Source organism: Salarias fasciatus, chromosome 18, assembly GCF_902148845.1.
Source record: "Salarias fasciatus chromosome 18, fSalaFa1.1, whole genome shotgun sequence".
In the NCBI taxonomy this organism is placed as follows: domain Eukaryota; kingdom Metazoa; phylum Chordata; class Actinopteri; order Blenniiformes; family Blenniidae; genus Salarias; species Salarias fasciatus.
Genome location: NC_043762.1, coordinates 20,474,303 through 20,498,493, shown reverse-complemented (window position 1 = coordinate 20,498,493; position 24,191 = coordinate 20,474,303). Strand labels below are relative to the sequence as shown.

General features: G+C 42.6%; 3 protein-coding genes across 3 annotated transcripts; 1 reads left to right on the top strand and 2 right to left on the bottom strand.

Annotated features, from left to right (window-relative positions):
- Positions 1 to 4,110: 4,110 nt before the first annotated feature.
- On the bottom strand, positions 4,111 to 4,608 carry insl3 (insulin-like 3 (Leydig cell)). Its single transcript, XM_030115640.1, has 2 exons — positions 4,391 to 4,608; positions 4,111 to 4,307 (listed from the first exon to the last, which is right to left on the bottom strand). The coding sequence occupies exons 1-2, from the start codon at positions 4,593 to 4,595 to the stop codon at positions 4,117 to 4,119; spliced, it is 396 nt and encodes a 131-aa protein (XP_029971500.1). The 5' UTR covers positions 4,596 to 4,608; the 3' UTR covers positions 4,111 to 4,116.
- Positions 4,609 to 8,148: 3,540 nt separating this feature from the next.
- On the bottom strand, positions 8,149 to 12,223 carry LOC115405503 (potassium voltage-gated channel subfamily V member 2). Its single transcript, XM_030115098.1, has 4 exons — positions 11,655 to 12,223; positions 10,912 to 11,545; positions 10,036 to 10,161; positions 8,149 to 8,767 (listed from the first exon to the last, which is right to left on the bottom strand). Exons 1-4 carry the CDS (start codon positions 12,188 to 12,190, stop codon positions 8,450 to 8,452), a joined length of 1,614 nt encoding a protein of 537 aa, XP_029970958.1. The 5' UTR covers positions 12,191 to 12,223; the 3' UTR covers positions 8,149 to 8,449.
- Positions 12,224 to 13,510: 1,287 nt separating this feature from the next.
- On the top strand, positions 13,511 to 15,038 carry rps28 (ribosomal protein S28). Its single transcript, XM_030115193.1, has 4 exons — positions 13,511 to 13,597; positions 13,887 to 13,934; positions 14,370 to 14,492; positions 14,919 to 15,038. Exons 1-3 carry the CDS (start codon positions 13,559 to 13,561, stop codon positions 14,490 to 14,492), a joined length of 210 nt encoding a protein of 69 aa, XP_029971053.1. The 5' UTR covers positions 13,511 to 13,558; the 3' UTR covers positions 14,919 to 15,038.
- Positions 15,039 to 24,191: the final 9,153 nt, after the last annotated feature.

Sequence of the window (24,191 nt, the reverse complement as noted above, 5' to 3'; positions counted from 1 at the left end):
GTTCTGTGGTTTTATTTCTTAAATTCCAGGAGGAAAAAAAAAAGCCAACTGAGGTGATTTTGAAAACTTTAGTTTGCTTCTGCAAAGTTCAACAGAATGTAATAGCAATCTATTTAATTATCTTTGTTAGTTTAATAAAGGGTCATTTGTTTCAAGTTTAAAGAGTAAGGAGGGTTAGTTGCTTATTAAAAAAATAAAAGTTTTTTCTCCAGAACTTCCTGGAGGAAGAACAATCAGATATTAGGTGCTGCCAACTGCAAGTACTGGATTACATTATGATGCTTACTATAATCAGCCAGTGTGAGCCTTTTGGTTGCACTCTTTGTGCTTCTTCTTCTTCTTCTTCTTCTTCTTCTTCTTCTTCTTCTTCTTCTTCTTCTTCTTTGGCAGTCGAAAAGCTTTGTGTATTTATCAAATATTTTGTTTTAGTTTTTATACGCATGTGATGATTTCATTATTTTAGCTGGGTTTTCTAGAGGAATTCTGAGTTGGACTTATTGACTTGGTTTTATCTGTCAGATCTGGCAACCCTGTTTCTAATAGTTCCTAAACAGCTATTTTAAAAAATAAAAGCTGGACACTCTGACCATGTTGATGTCATGTTCGAGCATAAACCTCAAATACATACACGTTTGTCAAATAGGTCAGATAAGTGCAGTGACTGTTAGGCCCCTGAAAACTTGTAAAATATAGGAAACACACTCACACACGCTATTCAGCGCCACTCGAGACCAAGTCTACAAGAGGAACCACCAACGGTCCTGTTCCACCACCTGAGACTCAGACATGGCTCCTGAGGATTCCTCCAACGACAGCATTGCAGACTTCCTGCTGTGAGGAAACCTGTCCGTCCCCCTCCTGGTTCCCGCTCCCCTCTGCACACACACACACACACACACACAAGTTCCCACTGGCTCCAGAACACGACACACAATCCACTCTGGGTGTAAAAGAACACGCTTTTAAAGAGGACTGTGGCCTCGGACTTTAAATGGGTTCCCCCGATCTTACACCCACACACGTACTGTTTTTCAGAGCACTCACACACACACACACACACACACACACACACACACACACACACACACACACACACACACACACACACGATATTACATTTTTAGCCTTGACACTTTTACTGTTCGAAACAAGGGCACTGAGTGCCATTTCATTTACATGCAAATTGACACCCACCGGTGCACGTACACTCTCCTGCCTGTGTGTGTGTGTGTTTGTGTGTGTGTGTGTGTGTGTGTGGGCCTCCCGTTCATTGAACGTTCATGTCCGTCCTGTTGGTTTTCCTGCTCACTGAAACTTGACACAAAGAGCGAGACATGAAGACGAATCGGGGACTTTTATTCCACTTCCTGTATTTGGATTAGCAGCTTTCTTCGGCTGACAAGCAGGGTTTTAGAAGAAACCATCGGAAGTGGCCTGAGCGTCTCACTCTGGCACTTGACGGAGACGGCAGAGGCCTGGAAGTGTCCTCTGATCACATTTCTCCTCTTATGACAAGGAGTTAAAGGATCACTTGAGGTGATTGAGCGTTTTTACTGTAATGAGCTCTGAGAGATGGAGGAGATGCACGTGACGCGGCTGAGCCCGCTACAGTAACGCTGAGACCTAAAACACTCTCACATTGGCAGAATGGAGCAACTCTCTGCCCTCAGGAGGCCGGTCTCAGGCGAGAGGCAGGAAGGCCAACAGAGCTGCAAGTCAGATATCTGTCACCCTCTGCTGGCTGACAGGAGGCACTGCATCCATACTGCCACCACGTCAAGCTTTTACCACTCATGAGAGCAAATAAGACAATAAACACAGTTTGAAAAGCGAACAAACTAGCTTGGTTTTCAAAAGCTTGAGAGCTCTGTTGTATCTGATTTCTGCAGCCTGTTTAAGAAAATGAGCTTGAAATGAGAACGGTCGCTGACCTCTTGAACTCTGGGATATTTAAAATGCCAGCCGCACCCTGAGAGGCACAGCATAAGGAGGAACATCCAGGTGTCAGCCAACAGCTGGATTAAATGATGCAATGTCTTTTAATATTTTGAGGGAGCAAAGGCACCTTCAGATCAACTCCCTCCTGACCAGGTCCGTAATTCTTCTGATAAATTTTACAAAAAAATGGATTTTCTTTTTAATTTTTATTTTCTTATTATCATAATTTTCAGGGGATTTTTCTTATTTTCTACAGTATTTCAAAATGTATTCTCTACACTCATTTACAATGGTTGAAAATGTTTCTTCTTGCCATCATGCTGGGTAAATGTTTCATTCAGATAACATTTCTTTGGAAACACACCAGTGATTATGCTGTATTTTTTTAAGTCATGGTTTGTAGGGGTCAGATGGTTTTGTAATGATTCACACGTGTGGATTCGAGTCCAGGCAAAGACTTTGTTTCTGCAGTTTGCACCTTCTCCCTCTGTAAACTGGGATAGAAAGTGAACGGATGAATGAATGAATTCTAATCTTTCCTCCTTGTTTTTTTTTTGCAAAGAGTGCATGAGGCAAGAACACTTTAGCTCATTGTTTAGAAAGGTTTTCTAGAATCAATTGCACAGGAAGAAGCATTTTGCTGAATCGGGTGCATTGTTTGAAACCTCATCAGAACACTGTGTTCTCTGAGTGTCTCCAGTTAAAAACCTTCCAAACAAAATGATCTACTAATAAGAAGGTTCAAATTTAACGCTCATCTTTGTGTGTTTTGTCTGAAAAGGCTACAAATAAAACCAATTACAGAAAAACTAATTGTATGTACACGCAATCCATCCCGTGCCGATTAAAACAAATGAACCAATCAGTCACTGAAGGCTGATTTCATTTGCTATTAGGAGTCATTTAGTGCAGGCTGCAGTAAAGAGTGGCAGATAATCAGCCCTGCATTTGATTATCCATTGAGAGAATTAAACACTCTTCAGTGTGGGAAACTGGCTGGGCTACATAAATGATTTCTGTTATTGTGAGGCTGAAGCCAGGCTCATCTCCTCAATCCCATTTGGGCCCATCAGAGAAGGAAGCGGAGTTGTGAAGCAGAAGCACACTGGACTCTGATTCAGGGCCTGTAGCCTCTATGTTTCTGCCCACACATGTTTATGCTTCAACACATAATCAGGTTCAATTAAACCATTTGCAATTTCAAGGTTCATTTCCTCACAGGTTTAATTATCTTAATTAAGAATGACAAACACACACAGTGTGTGTGTGTGTGTGTGTGTGTGTGTGTGTGTGTTGATGTGTTGAATTGACGCGTGTTTCTGGCGAAGCTCCTCAAGTAAGACACACACGGTCGCCAATATTTACAAGTTTACCAACCGTCCTGCTGAAATTGATCTTTACCGGCCTGCAAAGTAAAATCAGTTTGATTGTTGTTTATCGATATATTTTGATTATTTATTTATTTATTTTTCTAAGGAGTGAGTAGAATGCCTGACATGTTTGGGCATAACGAGAATTTCACTGGTTTCAGTTCAGATTGGGCTTCGAGGCTCCTCTGTGTGCAGTTTGCTTGTTCTTCCTATGCAGATGTGGTTATTCTCCAGGCACCTCGGTTTCCTTCCACAGTCTCGAAGTTCTCCCAGACAGATGAAATCCAAGGTATTTTGCCTTAGTAACACAAGCTCATTCTGCTATATAGCTGGCAAATGTTGAATTAAAATAGGAGCACTAAGTGTTGTTAAAAGTGAAAATGCAAAGAAAACCAAGCCAAGAACAAGAATTACCATTGAAGCTCTGCACTGATTTCACTCATCAGAAGGTTTTCTGAACGCACTGTGATAATCGCCAGATGTTTTATTACAGGTTACTCATCAGTGTAGCATTTTAAAATCTTAATTTATAATTTACATTAATACAAAGCAATCATGTGTGTCTCTGTCTGTGTACATTTTGATTTTGTGTGTTTTTCTATCACATGATACAGAAGAAAAACTGAACAAGATCAAGTGATATTAATAGTTCCTGTGCACAGTTCACCTCGTCCGCAGCAGTTTAGCAAAGCGATTTTGATTATTCAAAGATTATACAACAAGGTGAAGGTCTCTTTCACATCAGAGGCTGAAGACAACCTTTTAATTCACCGTGTTCCCAAAACGTGGGACAAGTGTTGAGCTCCGTCTAGCAAAACTGTATCAGCTCCTTCAGGCTGCATCCTTTCTCGCAGCAAATGTCAGATATCTTTCCAACAGCCCGCCTGACCCGAAAGGACACGGGGTACCAGTGAGGGGCCGGGGAGCGGACATCCTTCCCCCCATTGAACTGTGGAGCCTCTGACGCCTGGTGCTCCTCAGCAGCAGAGCCACGGTCCCCTGTACAGATGTGCAATATCCGGGATTAATCAATGAACACTGAAAAACTCCAGTCAGAAAAGAGTTTGACACAAAGTGCTTACAGTGGAGGGCGAAGCGATGCTGGTCCAGTTCGGTGACGGCCCAGCTGTCCGGCACGCTCCTCCTGAGCCGGGAGTTCCCACAGGATGAGACCGCCAGACGGATCAGTTCTCGCCCACACATCTTAATCCTGTCCTGTGCATGAACCACGGACGCCGCGGCCAGCGCCGCCGCCATCAGACACAGCAGAGTCTTAGCAGGAGGCATGGTGTCGTGTGCTGCAGCTAACCCGGCTGGAGCGGAGAGGTGAGGTGACTGGAGAGGTGGACCTGGGGGGGTTTATATAGTCACTGTGTATCAACCAGCAGATTGTTTGAAAGATACAATCAGCCTTGGTGATGGGGTAAGGATGTCCTGATCTGGAGGCTGGTATGAGACTGCTGCAAAGGCTCAAGGCCGAAACTCACATTGAGATAAACACCTGGCCTGGAGGCCCAGAAGATGCTCATTAACCATGCGTGTGCTTCTCAATGTCACTTTTATCGTGATCATTTATTTTGAAAATCCAGAAGAATCTCCTGGGTTTGTGCTCTGAAACCTCGGCTGCTGAACGGACCGCAGCCCTCCGGTGATGTAATGCTTGGCAGTTTGTCCAAATGGTACATGTATGACCCGTTCCTTCACGTTGTGGAGGATGTGCGCTAATTGGAAGCGATTACGTCTGGAAAGATGTCAAGGGTATTGACTCACATGGTCGTATCCCATTTAATATCTGTTCGGTACTTCTAGCTTTATAACCTATAATGATGACATTGGTGATACCAGTGACTGATTTATTGCTTTCAGCTGCTCTGCTGACGGCAACACATTAGTCCTACTTGTTTTTCTTTTTTTCCATTTCTCTCTTAACGGTTCTTGCTCTTTGTTCTTTATCATTTTAGAATCTGGCTTTTGATAATTCTTCCATGAAGGCAGGACAATCACTGGAAGAGTCATGTCCAAAGTAGCGTTCACACCGGACGCGTTGCAAGCGTCACGGGCGTCGCTGTTACATTCAAAGTCTATGGTGGACGAGCTTCAACGCACCTAACGCGCGTCAGGCGCTTTTCGAGTGTCGCTTTCCGAGCGTTTCGAGCGTTGGCGACGCGCGTCACGCGTTGCAGGCGTCAACGCCTGAAGTTGGGAAATAACATGCCCAGCGTGTCCGTTTGTGGACCATAAATTGACCAAAGCATGTGTGTTGTCCTTCACTTCAAGGTCATCCAACTTTTAAACTTTTAGATGAAAGTAAGGAGTAGCTTTTGTAGTTTTCAAATTTTATGCAAATTTATTTGCACAAAGCCCACTGCACTTCTCATTCTTCATGTGAAACAGTTGTGGAATAATGGACGGTGATAATAGGTGGCCGTCCTGCCTTTCCAGAATGTGGAGCTATAGAGCCGAATGCCATAAAGTGATTACATTTCCGGTGAACGTGTGACTCCGCCCTCCGCAGCCTGCAGAGCCTTCAGATGAATAAACACGTCCTTCTTGTAAAAGGTCAAGCAAATGTTCAAGCAAAGCTGTAAAAAAACTTTCCCCAATGATAAACGTGCAGAGAGCACTGGCTTCACTTATCTCTCATCACTTTTGAAACATTTACTGTGAAACAGTTTTGCAAGTTTGGTGAGAACTTTGAGATGCTTGACATATTAAGTAATCAGAAGCGGTTTCCAATTTCATTAATCCTTTTGATTCGTTTCGAGAAGCAGTCTTCAGACAGCAGAAGTTTCTTCCATTTCACCCATAAATCCATTCATTTTCTTTGCCAATTCATCCCATGGTTGAGATCTGCTGCAGTCAATGCATGAAGGGAGAACATGCAATCTCTGCACAGAAAGACCTCAACAACCTCAACCAACTGAATGGAAAAAAAGCTCCCAATATTTTGTACATGTGCGATCATTTTTTTTCCTCACGTTTCCAGCACTATGTGTGTTCACCTGCAGGATCTCTTGCAGACTGTCCGTCCTTACCGTGTCTATTCCCGTCCATTCAGTCATGTGAGACGACCGGAGTCTCCCTGTAATCTTGAGTTTTATTGAGGCTGACGACACAATTAGACCCACTGGCTTCCCTCCCATTACCTTATCCTGTAATACTATTAGGCTGCAGCATCGTCGCTCAGACAAATAAGACGGATGTCTGCAAGCAGGTATAGACGTCAGGTTTCTGGCACCGAGAGAGAAAGTGAAGAAGGTAGTTTTGATAGTGTTGCTGAAATTTGAAATATTAGCGGCAAAAAGCATCTTGAAAACATGTTCATATTATGATAAGACAAATGGAAATGTGTTCATGTTTTGTACCTTTTTTTTCTTTGTCATTAATAACAAAAATGAAAATACAGTAACGACACATTATACAGTGTTTTCATGGGAAATGTTCATTCTTACAATCATTGAGTAAAATATTTTATTTCTGGAATAAGAACAAATACATGCAATTTGTAAAATATACGTTTAAAGAGCAAGAAAGTTGCGGAAAATAACATAAAAACCAGGAAGTTCCTCTCTGCATTCAGTCTGAATGACCCAGTGAGATTCTTGTAGATTCCTTTATCTTTTGACTTTTGCCAACTTCAGAAAAATAATAATGTATGTTGGGATTTTGTGCTGCATTAAAAAATGTAATTAAACAATCAATTTCATCACAGTGCAGTTCATAATGTGATATGTGAACTGTTTAGCAGCAACAGATGTCTGAATGCAAAAAAAACCCCTTTAACCCAGTGATTCCCCTGGTGTTGTCTAGTGACAGAAATATTTGAAATCGTTCATGTGATAAAACGTACTTAAGTAAGATTCTGTGCACATGGAAAAACCCAGAGACAGTCAATAATTGTGATTGGAGGTGCATAATATTTTTCCTCACAGGCTGTACAAAATCTGGAAATCACAGAAAAGTGACCAGATTTTCTTGCAATAAAAGAAGATCATGCACAAACTGGAATTTGCCGTCATCTCTTGCTGCCAACTGGCCACGTTCAATATGTCGTGAATGAAACAACTCATTTGCTGTGCATAACTGTGCAGCTTGCAGCCCCGAGCAACGGCAGTTTATACCAGAGCTCCTGATCCTGACATGTGAGGGTCAGTGCTTCTCTCAGCAAGACTACTGAGCAAATATAAGAGCTTTTGCCCCATAAGTGGGAATGAAACATCTTCCCATTGTATGTCAGATACAAACCGTGAGCTGCTGGAGTGGTTTGTCAGACCTGAAAGAGAACCTATTATATGCACCTGATCGGGTTCTCCGTATCACAGAAATAGCACAGGACATGATTGACTTTTACCCTTGTCTGACCAGGCAGGAGGCGCAGAGGACAATCCCAGGTAATCCATGACAACAAAATTACACCGAGGCTCTTGATCGCAGCAGACGCACCCTCTGCCCCACCTCTTCCTGTACGTGCCTTCCAGACGCTGACTGGATGAAAAGAATTGAGGAGCGCAAATTGAAATTTACATGGAATTCATGACACATGGTTGAACTTTTTCCTCGGATGCACATACGACAGATGGCGAGTACAACAGACAAGACAGTGACACAAACCACCAGGGTCACATTGGCCAAAATATTTACAGAAGTTTGAAAGAGAAATGAGGATGTGACTGAATTTTGCAGAGTTTGTAAAGCGTAGCCTAAAACACTATGTAATAAAACAGTTTATTAATAGCACTTCTGAGGAAAGCAGTTTTTCACAAGATGCCTTCCAAAATTAATTTAAGTGTCGAATAATTTGATCAGTGATGTTACCAGTTGACCTCTTTGTGTCAAACCTCTGTTTGAGTGGAGTCAGAAATATGTGCAGCCAGATGCTGCTGCTGGAAAAGCAACAGTAAGCCGTTCGTCGTGAGCATGATCTTAACGGAGAATCATCCCATATAGCATGCAAGCGGAAGCTACGCTAAATCTGAGGCTTACAGCTTATCTCAACTTGTTGCTGCTTCCATTTTCCCCTTGAAGTTTGTCCGTCCTAATTCACATAGGCTCAGGGTTGGAGGCAGATGGGTCTTACTCTCTGCAGACCCGTGGGTGATAAGGCCATTTAGGTTACCGAGGTCACATCGAGGCAGCGGCTCTCATTCCTCGCTCTCGAAGCTCATTTGTCGTCCGCTGGGCCGGTAGTGGATCTCATCATCCGAGTCTTCCGGCTGAGGCTCGAAGCAGCTGTCGAACTTGCGCCTCAGACGTTTCTTGAGCTGGAAGGTGCGCTCCGTGTTGGAAAACGTGTATTCCTGCTCTTTCAGCTTGGCGTAGTAGTCGGAGAACTTGTTGAAGAGGATAGAGATGGGCATGCCGTTGAGGATGATGCCGAAGGAGATGCAGCCGAACGCAACGCAGCGGCCAAGATAGGAGATGGGAACAACATCTCCGTAACCCACCGTCGAGATGCTCACCTACAGAAAAAAAAAAAAAAAGGTGTTTCAGGTTACCTTGATTCATTGTTTAGAGGTTAAGAATGATGAGATCAAGTGAACCTCCAGGAAAGCGGAGCTGCATGTCACATCTTGAATGCAATCACTGTGACTGGTAACAAATGAGACGCATTAGGCCGTATTAGATGGGATTAGACACATATAAGATAACAGCTGCTGCCAGATAAATAAAAACCAGGTCCTGACGTGAGAGTGACAGAAACACAGCAGATTGACACATACAGGCTTGAGTGACGTGATTTAAACATACAGATTTTATAGAAATACAAAGCTGAATGATACCTTCAAATGACCAAATATCACACTTTTACACACATCTCATTTAATGAACCGAGCAGAAAGAGGAGTGTTAAAGCTGCACGTTATTGAGGTAAAACAACAGTTACCCCATTTAGCTGAGAATGAATAAACATCATATCATAAACATATAGTGAAACACCCTTAAAATTATCTCTGAAGGTGGACAGAAGGCTGTTCAGTCAGTGTAACATTCCAATAGTTTAACTCAAGGAGTGATGAAACTGATGTTTGACAACATGACAGCTTGATGGGCGTCTCAAGTCAGTCCAAACTGCGTCTCATGCTCCATGCAAACACTTGCATGAGTCTTATTTTTGCTTGTTAAAATATGTCAAACGCTATATTAGTTGGATCACACCAGAGTCTTTTAATACGGCTGTACTAGTGGATTCACTTTTTCGTGGAGCTCCCAAAATAGTAGAGAACATGACTCCGCCTTGTGCTCTGCACCTTTGCTCGGGCCTGACTAGACAGGCAGGGCAAATCCTGCTAGGTCTAATCCTTGACACCCGAATTGCACTGCGCTGCTTGATCACAGCGCCACACCCCCAGCTGAGCTTCTCCCAGCTCTGTCAAGAGGAGCAGCTTACCGAGGACGGTAACCTATTTGAGTGATCCGGAAGAATCTGAGTGACAACCATTAAAGCTGGCTACATCGGCCGGACCCCAGTAAACCAGTGATTTAAAGGAAGCATGCAGGAATTTTAAAATGTGCTTTGAATGTGACGTCCAGCAAGGTAGAATTCTATTTGATGTTTTGATTTCATCAATGATTGATCAATTCAGATTATTGCTTGGTTTTTCTTCATTTCTCATCAAAACAACGTCACATGAACAAAACCATCTCATTTGCTTTTGAACAAAATAAAACCAAAACTCCAAGCCAGAAGATCTGCTGAAGTTACTGTGGAAGTCTGTGTGATACTTACAGCAGCCCACCACCAGGCATCCGGTATGCTGCTGAACGGCGTCCCCGGCTGGTCCACCTCCACAGAGTGCATCAGGGCGGAAAAGGTGAAGATGCCCATGGCGATGAACAGGAAGAGACAACACACCTGGAGTAGCACAGAAAAGCACACGATAACTGAAGGCTTTCATGGCAGGTGCTGTTTGTTTGTTTTGTTTTGGTTTGGTTTTTTTCATTATATTGAATTGTCACTTTTTGCAGTAAACGGTGACAACAACTCAATTTTTCTGTGATCAAACCTCTCACTTGAACCTCACAGTATATTTCCTTTCAGGGACACACCTCACATTGCATTAGAAGTTGAACTTTTATTTTATTTCCTGTAAAAACTGATGTTGAAGGTTACTTAAATATTGGCTTTAAAGCTTTAAACCCAGAGGTGACCGGAGGAGAAAGCACTGCTAGAAAAGATACTAGAGCTCAGTAACATTACACACTGTCATCTGCATACATTGTTTCTTTGTACTGATAATAAAATTAGAGAATGTTAACCTGCTGCTGGATGTGAAAGCGGTCCTGTTGTCAGCTGTGTTAAGCTGCTGTAGCTTTAGATTTGTTCTACTTATAATTCTCTGCAATGGAGTTGGTTTATGAACTAATAAAGTCCAACTGAGATATTGTTGGCAACATGAAAGTAATATAAACATTGTGTTTTGTTTCATTCGGTTAAAGTGGTTAAAAAAAGTGAAAATTTTCATTTGAAATTATTGTGACTTTTACTTTCATTCATGTATAAGAAAATTATTTTGTGCGGTCTATTATCGTGCAAAGCATATTTCACATGAGTTTCAAACATTTGCATCATGCATTTCTTTGTTTCTTTGATATTTCTGCGTACCTGCTCTGAGCACTGGCGGATGGTGAAGCCAAACGCCCGCATGCCGGTGGAGTGGCGTGCCAGCTTGAGGATGCGGAAGATTCGCATCAGTTTGATGACCTTGAGCACTTTGCTGACTTTGCTGACTCTTGCCATGGTCTTCAAGTCCTCTTGTGCACTGACGTCTTCTGAATCGATAAAGAACGCCTCAAAAACAAGCTGGATAAAATAGGGCATAACAGCCACGATGTCAACAAAGTTTAGGGCACTCTTCACAAAATGCTTGATGTTGGACGTGGTTAATAACCGTAAAAAGTATTCCAACGTGAAGAAAAGGATGGAGCTGATTTCTATCCACTCCATGTAGGTTCTACCTGCAAGTTTGTAGTCCCTGAGTTCTTTGACTGTACTCATTGTCATGGCAACAATAGAAATTAGCACAAAGAGACTGGAAAACACAGCAAAGGCTTTGGCTGAGAGTGAGGAGTAAGGGTTCTCCATCAGGTCCCAGAGGGCCTTCCGAAAGGCTCCGAGAAACATGGTCTTGTAGCCCTCGTCGTCCTGGTGGGGCTTAATCTCATCAATCAGTTCCTGGTTGACCTTCAGTTGGTCTCTGATGTCGTCGACCTTCTCTTCGAAGAGAATACGGCAGCACCTGGAAAGGACAGCAAGATAACCGCGATTACACAAAAGCACACCTTTCAAACTCACTCCTGGCTCTCAGGTAGCAGCTGATCAGTGAGCGCCAAGCACGGACACCTCACCTTGGAGTGTACTTCAGTTTGAGCCCCCAGAAGGACATCTCTTCCTCGAAGTTGACGGGGCAGAGACTGTCCATCACCCACAGGACATTGCTGCAGTAGAAGTGAAAGATGTAGTGGAAAAACATGGGGTCCCTGTCAAAGAAGAACTCGTTGTTCCGAACATTGTAGTCGTCGCAAAGCGTCAGACGCTTCACCGGATCCTCGCAGACTGCGAGGATACCGATCCGGGTTTTAGGGTATCGCAGGACCAAGTGCTTTGGGATGTGAAACACTTTTCCACCCACGTTCAGGTTGACGATAGTTGATTTTCTTAGACTTGTATCTTCTCTTTTCTTGTCTTTTTTCGCAGGTTTTTTCTCCTCATGAGAGTCAAGGTTGTCCATGGACGTCCATGGTTTCACAGAGCTGTCCTGTGAAAAGGGAAATTCGTACTCCTGGTCTTCAGCACTTTGTGAAAAGCTCATCTCCCGCTTTATGGTGGCAAAAAGACTGGAGCGACGCTTCTTCAGCACTTTCAATTTCGGCTTTAAATCCATTGTGACAGCTTCTCAGAACACCGCCCAGCTGGAAAGTTTTGAGTCTGATCAAAGTCACTGAAAAATAAAATTCCGCAGAGTCCACAAGTTGTCCATGTCTTTGGAAATATTTTTAAAAACGCCTCCACATTTAGATACAGATAAAGAGATAGCTGCTGTGCTTTTCAGCCAGCGTGCAAGAAGATCAACTGCATGAGTTAGGGATTCAGCCTCTTGACTGATTCTCTAATCCTATTGCTGTTCTTTCTGTCCCAGCGCAAGTTAAAAATACTGTTCACAAGGATTAGTGTTGTGATTTAGGGCTTTGAGTTCTGAGAGAGGAAGAACGGCAGAGAGAGTGGCGTGATGACGGTATTGCACTGCTAACAAGGCTGGAAAGAGCAGGTAGATTACATAAGTGCTCTGCAGCTGTACTTCTGAAGTTTTGCTTCCCTGTGCAAATAAGGATGGATTCATATTTTTTTTTATTTTTTAAATGCATTCATGTTTGGAATTACATCTAATCGCTAATTGTACATAAAATAAGGATAAATAAATCAAGCCAGAGCAAAAGGTAGTCAGAAATATATTGAATCAACTGAAGAAGCTCAAAATGCATGGTTGGTGTACCTAGTGAAACAGAGCTTCTAATTTGTTTGATTAACATTTTATATGGTTAAAATCTCAGATCACAGACCTGCAGACTTGAAGCTGGTTGTGAACACTGCAATAACTTACTGCATGGGCACAAATCATAAGATGCAGGGGGCTGGAATCACACAACTCTGTTAATACTTAATAAATTATTAATAATCATTCAGTTGTGATTGTAGATGAATCAGTGGATTAACAAATAAAGTATGCTTATAATGTTTCAATGTATTGTTATTTTCATTCTGTAAAATATATGTCCATATGCCACAAGCAGGAAATATTAGTTATGTACAATCATTACACACATTCTACCATTAATGACATCGTCAAAATGTAAGTAAAGCAACAATTATGAAGGGCTAAGATGAATTAAACGTGAATAGAAAGGGTTTGGCATTCTATATTGTTCAAGCGCACCTAAAAAGATGGTTTGCCCACCAGGTGATACCCCCCTAAAGACGTCCACACTTGGTATGTCCCACATCACCGGAAACAGAAAGAATGAATGATTGATTAAATTTTTCTTGTTTTGGGGTTGTTGTTGTTGTTGTTGTTGTTGCTTGCTCCTTTGTTTGTTTTTTCTAAGATGTAGTTTTTTACCCATTAATTCCTGTTATATCTGACGATTCCATGTCAGAATTACAAAATGATAAAATGAGTAAAGTTTGATATTTTTCGTTCCCACTTAGCCCGCCCCCGCTCCTCGTGACGTCCTTTCCGGTCTGACCTGACAACATGGACGCCAGCCGCGTGCAGCCGATCAAGCTCGCAAGAGTAAGAAAACACAACTTTTTACATAAATCCTCATATGTACGCGGATAGATAGATACAGTAATAAATAATGTTTAAGTTGGTCCGAAAAAGTGAAAGCTACAGTTAGATTTGACGCGTGGATTAAGTGAAGCGTGTCCGGCTCTCGTGCTCCCATCATGGAGGCCTGTGATTCGGTCTGTTAGCCGCTCCATCGTTAGCATGAGAAACACCTCCCGTTTCGTCTGCTGCTCTCCAGAATAAGTTATTTACCAAAAGGCTGCAATGACGTTGTAAACTCTTTTCCCTTCAGGTTACCAAGGTGCTCGGGAGAACTGGTTCCCAGGGACAATGTACACAGGTATGCTAATAATGCTAACGTCTGAAACTCGCCGCCTTGTCAGTAATGTGGGCTTTTCATCCTTATTCAGGCCATTTGTTCAGACTTCACGACGTCCTGATAGTTTATTCTGTATCGTGTTTGCCTGTTACGGGTTTATTTGCATTTATTTGACGTGCCTGTTGGGCTCCTGTGGTAGGTCTCTCCTCCGAGACAAGAAAAGAATCAGATCACCTTATGTCATGAAGTTCTCTGCAGTTCAGAGTCTGTAAATATAACAAACAATCCCATAATGCCATGACGAAATGTCTGATTAAAGAAATGCATACTGTCATCTGATAAAAGCGTTGTTTTGTTTTGTGTTGCCCAGCCCTTATCTAATGTCTTGATTATTTTGTTTTTGTTTATCACAGTGTGACTTTAATGTAAATTTTTTGGACTCTTGTCTTCCTCCAGGTCCGTGTTGAGTTCATGGACGACAGTAACCGCTCCATCATCAGGAACGTGAAGGGCCCAGTCAGAGAAGGAGATGTGCTGACACTCCTGGAGTCTGAAAGAGAGGCCAGGAGGCTGCGATAGGTACGACAGCCAAACTCCCAACATTAGGTTTAATGGCAGTAAAAGGCTCTTTTTGATGTTAGATAGGCTCAGACTTGGCAACTCTTTATTTCAAACACTTTCATAGAATAGTGTAGCTTTAATCTTCATATAATTCTAGTAAAGGTATGTTTCCATCACTAATCTATATCAGGCTACTGAAAATGCACCATAGACTCTTGCTGTGTCGAAAACACTTTGCCAAATTGTACTTTTTGACCACAAACAATCCTGGAGAGTAAAACAGTAACTAATCATTGAAGTGTCTGCATCTGGTCTGGGTAAAATGTCTGAAGTTGTAGCTGGTATTGATCAGCTGAAAGATGATCTGTCGGGGTTATTTTAAACGTAGAATCTTTGTTGTGTTATGTGGTGATTTCAGGCTTTAACAAACTTGTATTTCCACAGTGCGATGAGGCTGAGGTGCCAATCCCACGCTGTGGAGGAGCGGATGCCATCAGTTTCACCTGCAGCAACCTCATTCTCACCTGTTCAGATGTTTTGAAATAAATTTGGATGTTGAGATGAGTTTTACAGTCTTGTCTTTTTCTAACTTCTTAACTGTTTGGTTCAAGGTGGGGCAGAATGGACTCACTGTCCAAGAGCCGGTGAAATTTTTTTGTCCAACACAACCAGTGTTCATGAACTACCTGTGGCGGTCAGGGTATCAAGGTGACGCTGCATTAGAGCATCGGTCTACTGGGTGATAAATCTCACTTCCCCACTGATTATGGTTGAAGTTATGACGCCAGTCCATCCACAACACGCACACTCACATTCACCACTGTTGGCAATCTGAACTTTTCAAATAACCTTTGTGTTTACTTTCTAATATATTTGAATTGCACCATTCTTTCGTGGGGTGGCATTGTTTATTTCGTTTCAGTCATTGTGAATGTGCACACTTATTGAACCTAAAAGCCACAAGACAATCTTCAGTGTCTCCACTACGCTTTTGACATCCACTCACGGTCCACGTATTGAATAATTAGGAGAGAGTTCCTTCTGTAAAACCAAAGAAAACGCCAAGAGACGGGAAAACACGATACATGAAATATGATGGCAATAATAAAACCAGATGTTTCAATAAGAGGATTTTATCATATAAATGTGTACCTATTAAGCTGTAAAGGACAAAATAACTTGTATTTTCAAAGATCAAGTTATCAATTTTAACTTTTTGTAATGATAGTTATCAAGATCACCTAATCAGAAAGAATTTCCTTTTCACTGGAAGCCTGCTGTTTCATTTTACATTTTCTGCTCTCACTTTCAACAGTTTTCATACTGCAGCTAAAAAGTTATTTTTGGATTTAGTGAACTTGCAGAAATCCTCAAAAATGCGCCATACAACAGGGCCGCCTCTCTCCAGAGTCTACTAAATGCTGCTGCAGTCAGATGAGAGCTTTATTTGCCTCTAATAACCACACAGGCTGAAGCGTCTCTTTTGTCTGAGACCTCGTCTCGACCCCCACCGTCCCTGTGCACAGTTAGCTCTTAATGACATTATGAGGGGAGGAAACAGCCTCATGAAAACACTTTGCTGTCCTCTTATAGGTTTCTCCCTGAACTATCAACACTTTCATTCAGCAGCTTTGCTGGGGAGGTCATAGCTGCTGATTGTCCTGCAGAAACATAGATAACATTCAGACAGTTCCACTGCCAGGCCTTTCCCACTGAGGACCAAGAACAAGCCCTAACAAGCTAATTAAAGTCAGACTCTTTGTCTCTGAGAGCTTTAATCTCCAGAGGAGCCTAATTGCTCCATTTATATTTTACTCGAGTTGGTACAAAACCAAAAATACACCGATTTGGCTTCATATACTGGAAAGACAAACCCCGAGTCAGAGACACTCAGTTCATAGTTTCAGAGTTTTCAGAATTTGCTTTTACACTCTCCTTTTGCTTTTCTGCCCATGGAAACGATTATTCTTTATTCTATGCATTAATTAAGCAATTGTAGGGCACTGCTGTGTGTGCAGGAATTTTATTAGCTTAAATTCAGGTTCACTGGAAGCATGAGATGGGCACTGGATGAGATGCATGCAGTTTGCATGCTGTCCAGCAGAGGGCAGCATCGCTCTTAGTAGCCAACCCAGCTCCAGAGGGTCTCAGAGTCAATCCCACCTGCCAACTGGCAAAAGACACAGATCACAGCCTGGACGGGTCACCAGTCCATCACAGGACAAACAAACTGTTTAAAATCAGAGTTGCACACGTTAAAGAACCAAACATTCATCTGTAGAGATGGAAAAAATGACAATTCGAGCTTCCTGAATCTTTGAGTGAATTTGTGACCGTAGATGCCGCTCACTCATTCACTAGTAAATAGCAATGTGGTGTGTTTACACAGATTTTTTTTATCGATCTGCATGACATTTGTTGGAGTCCACTGATAAATTGAAGTGATTTAAATGTGTCGGCATGTAATCCAGTGAAAACACCTGCTTTTTAGATGAACATTTTAATTCCGCTGAAACCTTGAAGCTCATCTTCTTAAGTCGTCTCTGAATGTCTCTGACTTTTCTTTTCTCGGTAACTTCCCATTTGGTTTACTTCCCATTTTGTCTGCTCCCATTTGGTCTCCTCTGTTTCTGACATATATTCCCATTTCGTCTACTTTCGTCTACTGTGTATTTTTCCCACACGTTTCACTACTTTTCCACAGGTTCTGCTGTAATACTATATTTTGACCTATTCTTACAATTTTAAATACCAAACTTCAACACAAAACACCATTTTTTTTCAACATTTCACTTTATTTGTCACAGTTCACATTGACAAATTGATCAATTCACTTTATCACAGTTTACATTGACAATTACAAATGCATAATGGAAAATTTACAAGCTTTTTTACAAGCCAGACAAGTCCATGAAGTCAGCAATAGACAGTTTGCCAGCTACTTAAGCCATTTTATTATCATGAATAAACTAACTTTAAAATTATTGGCATGTTGGTGGTATAAAAATTGCAGTAGACAAAATAAGCTGTTACAGAAGGTCATTTCACATTAATACACATTAATAATATCTGAAAAAAATAGCTGTTGTAACAGTTTTTCACAATAAATATCCTGTTTCTTAAATAACTTTCATAATTAATGTTATTTTGGTGGTCTAATGTTGAAGTAGACAAAATGGGAATGTTTGCCAAAAAGGTAGCAGACGAACTGGGAGTTTTAGACGAAATGGTCATAAACCCTTTTCACATCCGATGATGGTCAAAGTTCAGTCAGTATTCAGAAACTTCTCCCCTGAAAAAACATTAAATGGGTTTTCGTGTCTCAAAAGCTCTTCATGTGACTCACTGGAAATTCACTGTTCCTTTCTGGACTTTAAGATAAAATCCTGATAAATTAAGTACAGATTAGTGTGCTTGTGCTGACCAACATGACGACAATAATGTTTGTTTTTTTTTTTCTTTCCAGTTTTGTGAGTCACATTTCACACAGTTGAAACCCAAGTTTTTGTTTTTGTTTTTGTTTTTGTTTTTGTTTTTGTTTTTCAGTCAAATCTCCCCATGAATGTTGGTGATCCTTGTTTTGTGACTGTTTGGATCAAACAAGGATCTAAATACTTTGTGCACATTTAATTTTGACCTGGGTGGATTAGAATCTGTGCCGAATTGAAATCCACATGAAGAATCTTCTTTTCCCGGCCTATATGTTCAGTGGCGGTGTTGTTTTAAGCAGGACGGTATTTGGCTGAGTTCCTCGTTGATGGAGAAGCCCGGTGCTGAAAGCAGGTCAGTTTGAGTTATGTGTTGCGTTGGGCTCTCTGGCTTCTGTATGCACACTGTAGGTTTAATGACCATGTATTTTCCCCAAATAGCTTGACCTACTTCGTCAGAGAGCCTTGAATGACTTTGCTGTGTAGGAAAGAGGCACGGTTGGCTGTAAGAATCAAAATATAAAGGAAAAAAGACAAACATATAGACTCAGTTTTCTAAACATCATTTACAGTCGAAAGAAGGATCAGTTCCAACTTTTGAGACGAGTTTTTGCAAGACCAGTCATGGAAATCAAAATGGATTTCTAAAGGCTTGATATTCAGCTGATCTGACACATCCACAAGCCAACACGTTCAGATTTTATTGACTCTTAAAAATGATTTGTGCAACAGTTTTCCAGAGTGCAGCTCGGTTCAGCTTTTTGAAAACACTTGCTCCAGCTTGCAAAGAGTTTTACAAGACTTCTCTCAGTCAAGGCCAAACCTGAAAATGCACTATTACATAAAACTGTTCGTTGTCGTTGAACAAAAGCTTGGAAGACTTAACAATTTCTAATGCAACACATCACAGATAAAACCAGTTTTTCAATCTCATTTCTGGCTCTCATCGTCAGCGGACCTGGACCTGCAGCGTTACCGTTTCAGCTCCTGAGGATTTATTTGCGACTCCAGTCAAGACGGCATCAACACGTTTGTGAACTTTAATAGGAAAATTTGAGTCCAAGGTACAAATTAATAGCCGGCAGCCGTTCATCAGCCGTGCTGAAGTATAATCATGGAGGCTGTTGACTGATGTGCTCAAGGAATCAGAAAGAGAAAGACTCAGAGTGGGACTGAAAAAAGCATTAAAACATGTCTTTATTGGGTTTTTTTACAGGGAGGGGCTCTGAGCAGCACCTGCATGCAAATCCGAAGCAAAAATCACAAAAATCAAACAGAAGGTAGAATATATATAAAAGGGCTAGAGGGGCCGAATTCACAGTCAACAACAACTGGGAGCAGGAAAACAACCCGGTGCCACCTTGACCCCTCCTGTCATCGTCATTCCGCTGCTCTGCTTCTCGGTTCATCAGTCACCCAGACAGATCTGCAGCCGGCATGTGTTTACCACGTCTTCATTTCTCCCCCTCCTCCCCTCCTCCCGCCTCCGAGGCATAAATATACCAGGTTGGAAACAAATCCTCTCCAAGGCCACTTCTTATTTGCCTGCATGGCACCAAGGACTGACTCGGCCAGACACACAGTGTGTGAGAGAGAGTGTGAGACATTTACCATTGTGAGAACAAAAAGAAATCCCATTTACAGACTAAATGTGGTGTATTTGAGCAGCATTGTAACTGTGCTGCAACTGACAGTGAGTGAATTATGCAACTGACATGTCCAGAACAGCAGGGGTCTGGGGTCAGGGAGGCTTTTTACGATGGAGGCAGTGCGAATGGAAACACCTTCGGTTCTCATTGTGCATGACTGAGCAGTGCTGTTCTTCCCTTACAGTCTAAAATCATGAACTTCAGATTAAACTGCGTCTGTGAGTGTGAGTGTGTGTGTTTGTCCCTGCGACCGTAAGACGAATAATCCACAGAGGCTGAGGGCTGAAACGGCTTCAGGAGTTAATTTACACCACTTAATTACAGTGTTCTGTCAAACTGTGGAATTCTGTTCAGGTTAAAGCAGAGTGAGGTGATGACTCCTCTGGTATTTGGCGAGTTCCCTGAGCGCCGCAGATGACTTGACTTGCTGTGTTTGTTTGGGGTAACCGAGGATTTTCTCCCATGTAGCTCAGCAGGAAAGTGCGGCCGGGAGGTCGTGGAGCCTTCGAGGGGAAGGAGGGTCTCTGATTTATACTCTCTGAACCCAGCTATGACCCGGGTCACGGCCTGCAAATTTGCAAATGGGGCCCGCAGGACCCGGAGGAGGACAGTCACCCCTGAGGTAACTAGAGGCCATTCCCAACCCGGATCGCTCGCTCCTTCTGCTGGTTCCAGTCCTCGTTCTCATGGTCTGCAAAGCTCCTCAACCCCCCGAGTCCCCACAGCTCCGCTCATGGCTGAACCTCAGTTAACTGCCTTTCTTGAAATTCCCCTTTACACTAATTGCAGGGTTTGAATTTGGTCTGATTTGGGACGAATTTCAAGTGTTAAGAATTGATTCATCAAAAGATTGAAGATTAAAAGTTTGCAAGAACGAACAACACTTCTCTGTGTACTCATGTGTTTGCTTCTGAACTTGTGATCTTATTTTACTGACGTGCAGGGGAAATTTGAAGGCATCAGTGCTAAAATTCCAGAGAAACTGCAGTTTTAAAAGAAACCAGTGTGTATCTGTGGGCTCAAGAGCAAGCTGCACAAACAGGGAATGAATAACAGAGTTAAAAGAAAAAAAAAGCTTGACAGATAAGAAAAACAAAGTCAAGCACATTCTTGATTTTTTTTTTTTATGTATGCATAGGAGGAAAAGGTGGAGACATCACCCCGCGAAGGTCAGAATAACAAGCCTTCCATTTATTATTTTGAAGGCACCATTCGCCGCCATGTACATGTCTTTTCACACAATGCACCCTGCGCCACGGCGTCGCAGCATCAACAGCAGGTGCAGAGACAGACAGGGACCTGACAGGGTCAGAGCCGCGGCTCCGGTTAATAATGAAGCCTGCTGCGCAGCACTGATGAAGAAAGAGTTGTTGTTTTTTGCAGCTCAGTAGCACATGTCCTTCAGGGACATGCTGGAACAGCAACGCTTTGTGTGACTGTGTCCCCCTGAATGCTGGCACCGGAAACCCCGCTGCACAGCCAGGTATTGTTCCTGGACTGAAAGTGTTTACATGGCACCGGGAGGAGACTCTGATAAGATCAGGCAGGTTTTATGATGCATCAAGTTGGGTAACTTTGCTCAAAGGGAGCTTGGAGTTGAGGGGGAGAATGCCTACTTGCATGCAGGTTACACCCAGTTGGTAAACTCATGCAGAGCTTTGGAGCTTCAGTAAGCTTTCTGGTGATATTGTCTGCTCCGTTTGCTCTCAGATTTTTCCTCTAAGTCACACTGTACAGCAGCGAGGGGTGCCAAACATTAGCTAGCTGGTTTAAACATTGCTAAACTTGTTATCTCAGTTAAAAGCTGCTCATTCATTGAAGGAATCAATACTGTCGCCCGGCTAACCCCTCCGCGGCGGGCTGCAGGGGGAGGCTTGGCGGCGTCTCCATCTGGCTTTCCTGGAACGATTCTCCGCACTTTCACACAATATTTTTTACAACCACAGAGAATCAAACCAGCAGTAAAACACCCTGAGCCTCCGGCCGATGGAGGAGCGTGTGAAGCCGATCACTCCGCTGCTTCCCAGCAGGATTCACCAAACACGTGGACCAAATGTCACATGTTTCGAATGTATTCAACTCAAATATCTGCCAAACACTTTCCAGGCAGTGATGAACGTGTTCCAGACTGTCATACAGAATGGCTTCTGGAAGAGTCCACCGCTGGCTCTCAGCTGATGCTGGATTCCAGCTGCTCAGCAGACCTGAACCTTCTCCAGCGGTTTGGGTTCAGGATCGTCAAAGAGACTGGTGAGAGGCCTGGACTGCAGCAAACTCTTATTATTATGTGCTTCATCTTTGTCCTGTGGTTTAAACAAGACGTGCCAGATATTTTTTTTTTATTTTTTTTTTTGCATCCACACACTAAAACCCTGGTTGTTATTTACTAAAGTGTTGAAATACAAAGCATTTTATAACACTTCTATTCCAGCATAGCCTGTTTAATTACTTGCTTTCTTGTGTAAAACCTCAGCAGTTAAGTCACTGTGAAAAGCTTTGAAAGAGAAAAAGGGTGAGAAACCGGCTAAATGACTCAGACTTTTCTGCTGTATTGTGGGGGCGAGGTCTTCTTATGAACACTAACATTTACATGACGCTTTTTCTCAGGTTTTGGACGCTTTTTTCACAGACTGGAAAACCTCAATCCATCATGCTTTTCCAGCCTTTTGTTCTCATCGTGTTGGAGATGTGACCCTACCTTCAAATTCCAAATGGAGAAATGTTTTCCTTTTTTATGTGTTATTATAATAAAATGGTCATTTTTGGCAATTGCCAAGCCTTGCACGGTGTTTTTGTTTACATCATGAGGCTTTTTGGAATAGCAGGTAATGTAATCTGTTTCACTGCTAATGTGGAAATGACTGTTAATCCCAGAAATAATTCCAGGCCTTCTTATAAACTACAAAACAACTCATGATGGCCGCCTGTCACTGCTATAAGAAAAAGAAAAAAAAAGCCTGGAGCGAGGAGGACGACCACTCAACTTCAATGAAGTTTTGGGATGTTGAGATTAACTTGGATAAAGGCAACCTTTAGAGATTATTGGGGTTTTAATGACATGACTGGACAGATGGTCAGAGGTCACGGATTCACTGCCACTTAATTCTTTAAGCACACGAGTGGCTTTTTCTTAAACATCTCAGTTTTTTTTTCCCAAAGAGGTCTTGTTCCTTTTTGCTTTGTTTGTTTCAATATAAGTTCATTGAATTTCTCTCTCATATTTATTCAACCTGGTTCCTCTAAAAGACAGACATGAAAACAAAAGTTGATTAAAAGTGTGATGCACTGCCACATGCACACTTTCCAAAACCATCTTATCTGTGCTAAGGTTTTTTTTTTAAAACCATACATTACACAGGAACATTAGCTAAATGTGTCACCGTGCCATTTCAACACGTTGGCTTTGGACGGATTAAGCAAACAAGTGTTAATGAGTAACCTTCAGGAGTGCAAGCAGGTGGATTCTGTTTCCAAAGGCAGCCCGAGCTGGTCTCTCAGTCTAATCACCGCTTGGATGAATTGAGCTGAAAGGTGGGGTAAACATCTTGAGATGAAAAGATGTTCCGGCCGTGCGGACGCAGCCCGACGCTGTCTTCCAAGCGGCAGGTCTGCGATTCATAACCGGATCGACAGTGTATTGTTCTTCGCACAGCGTGAACAAGAGACATTAAAGTATCGTTTCTGCGGAGACGCCGGTGCTAAAGGGTGCACAGCTGCTGTGGTACAGTTATAGGTCACGACCCCCACTGTTCTGGAAGGACACTTTGTAATTCAAGCTGTCTTTCTCTTCCCCCTCTCTGTACCGCCAGCTGCTCGCCACTCGACAGAGGTTGGCTGCCCACATCTTTCCCAGAACAGGCCTCATTCACAGCCAGGGGCCACTTCTCCTCGAGTGTCCCCCTCCATCCAGCCTGCTTCCACCTCTTCTGCTGATTAAAACTGAAAAGGGCCCCGGATTTAGCATCGCTGTGATCAGTAATCTACACCCGGGGACCCGGGCTGCGTCCTCCACCGCTCGCCTGAACGTTTCACAGGAAGTCTCATGGTTCATGGGAACGGGGCTCGATAAGTGGGGTACATACCAGGGGGCTCGTTTTGGGGACGAATGAGGAACAAAGCTGGTTCCCTTGAAACCCTGGGGAGACAAATCAGATCGCGCTCGTCACGTCTGAGGCTCAGATCCACCAACCGTTCAAAGGACGGTTCTGGAGAACTCGTTCAGAGCCCACAGCTGCCCCGCCGGTCCGCGGCCCCCCTGACAATACAGACATGTGATTCGTTTATTTATAGCTGCATTTTAGATATATTTCATCCTTGACTGGGGCGAATTGTTTGGGTCTCCAGTGGAATTTTGGAAATAATGATTACAGCAGAATGCACACGAACACTGATCAAGGAATCCTTTCTTCTTTCAGGACATAGATGCTGCACTCGCTCACTGCTTTGAACAGGATTGTTTATCAGATTTAATATGAGAAGATATAAAATGATTCTTTGTGTGTTTTCCACATGCTAATACTGGAGAATATTTATTTAAGAAAAGACATTGGGTGTTCTTTCGCCTCCAGTGTTTACAGAAAGCTTAACCAGACGTCCCCTGGTAGTCGATTCATATTCAACAGACATAAGAAGTGATTTTT

Bases quoted from the DNA above. Each gene is read 5' to 3' on its own strand.
- LOC115405503 (XM_030115098.1), bottom strand. From the start codon at position 12,190: ATGGATTTAAAGCCGAAATTGAAAGTGCTGAAGAAGCGTCGCTCCAGT. The intron at 11,546-11,654 runs GTGAGGTGTCCG...TGTCCTTTCCAG, and splicing joins AAACTGAAGTACACTCCAAG to GTGCTGCCGTATTCTCTTCG. The intron at 10,162-10,911 runs GTACGCAGAAAT...GTGCTACTCCAG, and splicing joins TCCGCCAGTGCTCAGAGCAG to GTGTGTTGTCTCTTCCTGTT.
- insl3 (XM_030115640.1), bottom strand. From the start codon at position 4,595: ATGCCTCCTGCTAAGACTCTGCTGTGTCTGATGGCGGCGGCGCTGGCC. The intron at 4,308-4,390 runs GTAAGCACTTTG...ACATCTGTACAG, and splicing joins GCATCGCTTCGCCCTCCACT to GGGACCGTGGCTCTGCTGCT.
- rps28 (XM_030115193.1), top strand. From the start codon at position 13,559: ATGGACGCCAGCCGCGTGCAGCCGATCAAGCTCGCAAGA. The intron at 13,598-13,886 runs GTAAGAAAACAC...TTTTCCCTTCAG, and splicing joins AGCCGATCAAGCTCGCAAGA to GTTACCAAGGTGCTCGGGAG. The intron at 13,935-14,369 runs GTATGCTAATAA...GTCTTCCTCCAG, and splicing joins CCCAGGGACAATGTACACAG to GTCCGTGTTGAGTTCATGGA.